At 43.7% G+C, this 7774-nt stretch overlaps 3 protein-coding genes across 3 annotated transcripts; 1 reads left to right on the top strand and 2 right to left on the bottom strand.

Moving 5' to 3' along the window:
- Positions 1–715: 715 nt before the first annotated feature.
- On the top strand, positions 716–1680 carry K444DRAFT_533209 (carbohydrate esterase family 1 protein; the record flags this gene model as incomplete). Its single annotated transcript, XM_024875132.1, has 2 exons — positions 716–1260; positions 1326–1680. 2 exons carry the CDS (start codon positions 716–718, stop codon positions 1678–1680), a joined length of 900 nt encoding a protein of 299 aa, XP_024734767.1.
- A 4012-nt stretch (positions 1681–5692) lies between these two features.
- On the bottom strand, positions 5693–6063 carry K444DRAFT_614797 (uncharacterized protein). Its single transcript, XM_024880596.1, has one exon. The coding sequence runs from the start codon at positions 5940–5942 to the stop codon at positions 5745–5747; it is 198 nt and encodes a 65-aa protein (XP_024734766.1). The 5' UTR covers positions 5943–6063; the 3' UTR covers positions 5693–5744.
- An 89-nt stretch (positions 6064–6152) lies between these two features.
- Positions 6153–6935, bottom strand: K444DRAFT_664972 (bacterial luciferase-like protein; the record flags this gene model as incomplete). The annotated part of the gene is made up of 1 exon (XM_024887031.1): positions 6153–6935. Exon 1 carries the CDS (start codon positions 6927–6929, stop codon positions 6153–6155), a length of 777 nt encoding a protein of 258 aa, XP_024734765.1. The 5' UTR covers positions 6930–6935.
- Between the last annotated feature and the right edge of the window lie 839 nt (positions 6936–7774).

Raw genomic sequence — 7774 nt, 5'->3', positions numbered from 1 at the left:
AGGTTTCGAAAAGATGAATCTGTTCATAACCAGACCGGTTGACCTGAGCAATACTGCGATTGGAGGGAAATCCGGGGAAAACAAGGATGTTCGGAGCACACCGCCTCAGCAAATTTTTGGCACCCCGCTTTGCCTTGATTACCGTTTCCTGGGGGAACGACGGCCCGAGCCAGTTGATGTCATAGGGTCTAACATTTACCTACTGACAAACTGCAGTTCAAACCTTGACCAGATCTCTGAGGATGTGAATGCTTTTCAAAATTCGGTAACCGGGTGAAATTGAGAATGAGCTCAAGTTATTGGTTGACGGGCCTATTTAGGCCCAACTTTCCTTCTTTCCGTTGATCTTTGAATGATGCTTTGACGAAGATTCGAGGTTGGCTGGGGATAGGTAGAGTTCAAGGAAAAGGCCTAGCTGACTTTGAGAACTTAGCCTGCGGATCTAAGGCTCCATGAGCACAAGACCAGAAGAAAAATTAACGTCCGGTTGGTAGATTTAAATACTAATACATTGTGGCGATATGGATTCTTGACATAAATACTCATTAACCCACCTCCTGATCTCTTTTCATTTATATCCTCATTTTCACAAGCAAGTAATATGTTCTCCCTCACTATCCTCACAGCCATCCTGGCCCTGATTCATTTCGGCAACACCCTCACCTCATCACTCCAACAAGTAACTGCTTTCACAGCGGGACCAACAAGCGCAGGAATGTACATCTATGTTCCCACAACCAAGCTATCCCTCGCCCCAATCATCGTAGCAATCCACTGGTGCAGCGGCAGCGCAAACGACTACTTCTCGGATACTGGCTACGCAACGTACGCAGATACCTACGGCTACATTGTCATCTATCCCGATTCACCTTCATCAGACAATTGCTGGGATGTTGCTTCCCTGGCAAGCCTGACCCACAATGGAGGCGGTGATAGTCTTACAATTGTTAACATGGTTAAATATGCAACGGCCAATTACGGAGGGGACGCAAGTAAGGTGTACGCTACTGGCCTCAGCTCCGGGGCTATGATGACGAATGTGTTGGCTGGAGCGTATCCGGATGTTTTTAAGGCTTGTACGGCTTATTCGGGAGTACCTGATGGATGCTTTTATGTCTCAACTGCAACTGCTGGAATGGCACAGGCGGCATGGAATACGACATGCTCGAGTGGATTGTCTGTCCAGACAGCGCAGCAGTGGGGAAATCTGGTGCGCAGCTATTATCCTGGGTATACTGGAAGTTATCCCAAGATGGCATTGTGGGTGCTCCATTTCTACTAATTTCTGCCACTTTTTGGCGTATTAGTGTCCTAAATATATACAGATATCACGGAACCGCCGATTTCACTCTCGCATATCCGAACCTCGCCGAAGAAATGAAAGAATGGTCAAATGTACTAGGGGTACCCCGGTCCCAAAACATTAGCAACACTCCTATCGCTGGCTACACCAAAATGGTTTATGGAGATGGCACTAAATTGGTTGGTTTCTCTGCTCTGGATGTAGGTCATTCGGTGCCTGTTCGAACGGAGGACGATCTTGTGTGGTTTGGCCTTATGCCATCCTCCTCGACTATATCAACTGCCACGTCCACTAAAGCCAGCACAACTTTATCAACGAGCACCACCACATCCTCTGCAAGTTCAACTAGCACTGCTGCTCATTGGGGACAATGGTAGGGACACCTAGGTGCAAATAGATCTCTTACTACAGACTATACTGACATTAGACTTAGTGGTGGCACTGGCTGGGCGGGCCCAACGATATGTGAATCCCCATATACTTGTACATACTCGAACGCCTGGTATTCTCAGGTCAGATGCACCCATTCGTTTAACAACATTTGCGATACAGTATAGCCCAAGAACTAACACCTTCTCAAAATATAGTGTCTATGAAAATTTGAGTATAACTGCCACACTGCCGTCTAAGGGTGGAGACTCCCAGCAATGTATTCGGATTGGGGGTGTAGTGAATTAAATTATAAAGGAGTATCTAAGCGCACTTGGAAAGTCGTGGTGTAATCCGAATTAGGGATATTTATGTGCGGCCGCTAGTGTGGCAATGTCTCACCGGACGAAGGGATAATGTAAACAGTAGTATGATTGTGACGTTAAAGGGACGTCGATCTCCCTGATCGACACCCGCGACATCCGAGGTTCGTCATATGCCCTTGGGTCACGTGCGACCTTGCACACATCACAATATATTAATTCTCTTATACTCTTATATAAATTCTTAATTTCTAGAATATAAATTATTTGTAACTTATTTAATATAATATAAACTAGATATTATATTAATTTTAAAAGTTTTAAACCTTAATTTTATTACTTTTAATAAGTTTTCTTTTTCTTTTATATTAAAATTGTCACGATTCCACGCTCCGCCTAGCTTGGCATCTGGCATTTGGTATCTGAGCTTGGCATCTGGCATTTGGCATCTGAGCTTAGTATCTGGCATTTGGTATCTAGTATTTAAGTATCTGGCATCTGGGGTCACATGACGGTTACACGTGACGAAGCTAAGAGAAGCTGCACTCTGGGAAATTTAGAATGCTAAGCCCTATTAGGCCGAGCCATAAGCGAGGAACTATAAATACTTAAGAGACCTTAACTCGAGACTCCCTTTTCTCTTTAGCTTAGTTTTCTCAATAAATAGTTCTCTTATAAATACCTCATTTATAGGCTTCCTTTATAGGGTTGTAACAAAAATTATAATAAAGCTTAATAATAATTAGAAATATTATATATTAAATCTTTATATAAAGAAGATTAAAAAAAGATTAGTAATTTAATTAATTAAATAAAATTCTTTAAATAAGAAAGAAAATATAAGAAAAAAGCAAAACTCGTATTCTTTAAAGTATTTAAGCTTTTAAGAATATGTAATTGTTTTATTAATTAAAAGAAGAACTTTATATAATAATAAACTTATTTATAATTATATTACTTAAGAAAGGCTTCTAGTTAAATATATTAATCGGATCTCGATTTAATATAAAAAGCAAGTATATAATTAGCTAATATTTAAAATAAAAAAATAAGAGAAAAAATAATTTAAATAAGTAATTTTTATAAGAGTATTAATAATAATAATTAAATAATATATAATTTAAAATCCATTCATTTATTTCTTTATTTTATAAAAGAAACTTATAATATTTAATTAGCTTCTTTTAATAAAAAAGTAAGTTTAATATCTTTATAACTATTGAACTCATTATAAGAATAGGGTAAAGGCTGCTAAAAGGCTATTATAAGCGAAGTGTTACCAGTGTGGGCAAAAACTACTCAAGCTACTCAAGCTACTCTAGAGTAGTCTTGAGTAGAGTAGAGTAGAGTTTGAGTAGCGTAATATGGTACTTGAGTAGAGTAGAGTAGAGTACTACTCTAGAGTAACTCAAGAGTAGTCACGTGCAAGTTATATAAATATAGTAATACAATATTTATTTAATTATTAATAAATATATAAGTTTCCCTATTAAGCAGTACTATATAAGGCTACTTAAATACTACTTTTTTTTCTAAAAAAAACAGGTTTTCCTCACTTACCAAGCCTCGCCACCACTTGATTGGGCAGTACAGTGGCGCTAGGCTCCGGCCAACCCCCAGGTCCTTACCAAATTAGGCTAGATTATCACGTGTAACATCACGTGTGGTATCACGTGTATACTACTCAACTACTCTAGAATATTCTAGAGTAGTTGAGTTGAGTATTGAGTAGAGTATGAGTAGTGAGAAATATAGTTGAGTAGAATATGAGTAGGGCCCACTACTCTACTCTACTCTACTCATTTCCCACACTGAGTGTTACAGCTTCACAAGAGGGAAAGGCTGTGATAGTTCAGGTTTCGACGTTCTGGTCACCTGACAGCTAGCATGGGAATGCGCATGGAGATATTTAGGACGCTAAGCCTCTTACGGGCTTAGCGCATTGCGGGTGCACTTTACCCTCGCAGCCTCCTGTATTCTAGTCTTCCCTCCTTTATTTTGAATCGTCTTCGTAAGGGACCTTCTACCTTGCTCTCCAAGCCCTGAATGCCGTACCCGTGACAAAGACCTTCTGATTTTGAAATTTACAACTCTGTAAATTGCTTATATCTACCAGCTTCAGGTCCTTGTTTACTAACAATCCTCCAGGCAATAGCGTTTCCATTCATTCACTCTTCAAATGCATTTTACAGAAGACAAACACCGCTAAGTTTACTCAAGGCTATTATGAATCAGAATGGCGGGAAAACCGGTGTGGAGTGAGCGGAAGTCAGAGCAGTGGTATTCTTCATCGCCCAAAATGTGTTCGATATCATTCAATATGTTTCAATGGAGTTGTAGCATTGCGGCATTATTCACAACATTTCGTCTTGAACGCTCATTCAGTCAATTACCTCGAACAGAACATTATTGATTCAAATCAGTTGGTTGGAACATTCCAGTCTGATAGTCGCGAGTCACCGTGGATCTTCGTTCCTACCCGACTTCTATATAATCTCCCAAATTTCCCTCTTCCCGCGACTTCTTCATTCAAACATAAAATTATTTCGTTGTTCTTTGCCGCCCTACAGGGGGTCTAACCACCACAACGACACCTGAGAACATAGACAGAACAATATTTCTGAACAAGATGTCGACCAACAAAGGTAAACCATCTTTAAACCCCAAGCAGTGTCCCTCCAATATCGTGTCAGAGGAAGAGGAGGCCCGCCTCGACGCTCTCATTCCAGCTCGACCAGCCCCATCAATAAACAAAAGCATCCTCCCCTCCAAACTAGATACAACACGCAGAGACACCCTTCCATCCAAGTTGGACGCAACTCTCAAAAGCAGTCTTCCTTCTAGGTTGGACTCAACACGAAGAGACAACCTTCTTTCCAAGCTGGACAAAACCTCCAAAAGCAATCTTCCTTCTAAACTGGACTCAACACGCGGAGATAACCTTCCTTCTAAATTGGACGGTAGCTCAAATGCAGATAAAATTGCAACCAAGACTATATTCACGAGTCAGCGCGATATCGAGATGGCCACTCGCCAAACGAAATATGATCAACTACCGCCGAAGGAGCAAGAGGTGCAGGAGGAGTGGGCACAAAGGAAGATCGCGGAAACGGGGCCATGTCCCGCTGGCTTCGTGTGGATCAGGGTCCCGGGTGGGTACAACTGTGCTGCTGGTTCACACTGGATGACGGACGAGCAATTGGCTGAGGGCAGGGGCGGTTTCTACAAGCGTAATTATGAGCAAGATATCCAACAATGGATGGATAACGGGGGTTCGTGGTTGAGCTTCAGAAGAAATGAGAAGTCAGAGAGGGAAATCGGGTTCAGCAGGGGTATGGACAACTTCGAAGGCCCCTTTCACGAGGGTAACCATCTCATGGGACTGAGTCCTCACCACCCCCAATTTTTCAATCAGGGGGGTATATCTGGATTTCAACGACATCCTGGTCGGCAAGATGGAGGCGGCTGGCATGACCCTTATAATAACCCCTACGATCCGTTCCAGTATCCTCCCCAAGGGTCAGGTTTCGGGGGTAGATTTCCACCACGACGCTAGTCAACAAACGGAGGTGAAGGCAGAGTGACTACGGAGCATTCGGTGGAAGCCAAATAATTTTTCCCACCTAGGATATAGAAATATAAATCGTTGAGTCCAGCATTTCCGACCCATTGACAAAGACATAATAACATAACCTCCCTACCCTTCAAGGCCTGCAGTATGATTCAAATGATACCTTGAAATCTCTGTCTCATTCGAAGAAGCGGTTCTTTGGTCTCGGAAGACCAAGATGTTCCCTTAAAGTGTTCCCCTCATACTCCTTCCGAAAGAGGCCTCTCCGCTGCAGTTCAGGAACCAAACGATAAATAACATCATCCAAGCCTTGAAGTAGAAACGGGAAAACGACCGTAAAACCATCAGCTGCTTCCTCTGCTAGCCAAGTCCCCATCTCGTCTGCAATATTCTCTGGAGTTCCAACAAATGCATGTCCTGAATAGCCTCCTAGCCGCTAAGCAAGCTGCCGCATAGTCAGCTTCTCCTTCTCTGCAAGCTTTATCACCGAAGCTTGGCTTGTCTTGCTTGCTTGCGTTGGTTTCTGGTAAATCGGTTGGCAGTGGGCTGTCAGGGTCGAAACCTGAGGCATCAGATCCCAAGGCTATTAACAAAGATGCAATCGCACTGTCATAATGTACCAGGCTGTCCAACTTGAGCCGTTTGGCTTGAGCATTCTCGAGTGAGTCACCAATGACGATAAGAGCAGCTGGCAAAATCTTGAGATGAGTCCAATCCCGGTCAGCAGCAACGGCCCTTTCACGTTCAGGTCATCGCCTTTGTGATTCAGAACATGCATTTTCTCCGGGTCGAAAAATATTCCCCTCTCTTGGTCTCTGATGAATGCATCATCGGCGAAGCTATCCCACAATCCAGTCACAACATCGCAGAACTCCCGTGCTCGTTTATAGCGAGAACCATGCTCTACATGGTCCTCACGCCCGAAGTTCTTAGCCGATTCCGGGTTTCCGGTAGTGACGATATTCCATGCAGCACGACCGTTGCTGAGATGATCCAGAGATGCAAAGCGACGAGCGATATGATATGGTTCGTCGTATGTCGTTGATGCCGTTGCTGCCAAACCGATTTTCTCTGTCACAACTGACAATGCAGAGAGCAGTGTGAATGGTTCGAAAGAGGTTACTGTGTGGCTTCGCTTTAGCGCCTCGACTGGCATGTTGAGGACCGCCAAGTGATCCGCCATGAAGAAAGCATCGAATTTCGCAGCTTCAAGTTTTTGAATGAATGATTTGATGTGATCAAAGTTGAAATTGGCATCTGGGTACGCTCCCGGATACCGCCATGCACCAGTGTGCAGGTTCGCTGGCCGCATGAAAGCCGTGAGATGGAGTTGGGGCGGTTTGGAGCCCTTTGAGTCCGCCATTTTGACGATGCTTCTGGAATCCAGTTATAGGCAGAAGAAATCTGGAGCTGGGTTCAACGTTTCTTTCATAGATGGAATCTCTGAAGGCTGATGAGATATTATAGTAAGGATTACAAATGCCACGATCACGACATCGATAGAAGTGGGGTATTTCCGTAGCTTCGGTGTCCCGCAGAAGTTCACCAATCCCGTAAGTGAGACAATGGCCACTTGGTTGTTGGATATTTGCCGCAGTCCCTTCGCCGAAGCTTTTGCTCTTGATAAATAGGGGGAAGCTGTTCTGATCTTGGTAACATCACGTGACTTTTGTGATTTTAAAGCCTCCCCCTATTCGACGATTCCGCTGCAATTGCTGATCAACATCCAATGCGGAATATGTTCTCCCTTTTAGCTGAGAAATGTCGAAAGACGCCTCCAAGGAGGTTGATTTCCCGAGCACAGATTTGAATGGTGTAAAATTCAAGCAATGGGATTCGAGAACTCGTGATGGACTGAAGTTGAAGGCTTCTGCTGAGGGGCGTACGGTGACATTAGAAAAGTAGAAGAAGAGTCGGTTGTTCATGTAACGATCGTCAATTATTTTCTGCGTGTGAAGCCGCGGGCCCGCCGTGCGCAAATGCTGGAGCTCGGCCTGGCAGGAGCGAGTCTGGTTACAGTGAGCCACTTTAAGCAGCAAACATTTGCAGGAACACTATCATGTAGTCCAAAACAGCTACCTCCGTGTTTGTACGGCGTAGGGCCACAGTTATTTGCTCCACAGGCCTTCTCCCTGTGCTAACCCCAACTCGTATACTCGCGATCGTCCTCGCTTACCTTTTTCAGGGACCACCTCGCTTCTGGCGCCA

Source organism: Hyaloscypha bicolor, assembly GCF_002865645.1.
Source record: "Hyaloscypha bicolor E unplaced genomic scaffold K444scaffold_113, whole genome shotgun sequence".
NCBI classification, from domain to species: domain Eukaryota; kingdom Fungi; phylum Ascomycota; class Leotiomycetes; order Helotiales; family Hyaloscyphaceae; genus Hyaloscypha; species Hyaloscypha bicolor.
Note: the sequence above shows the minus strand (reverse complement) of the source record. Positions and strands in the feature narration are given on the sequence as shown.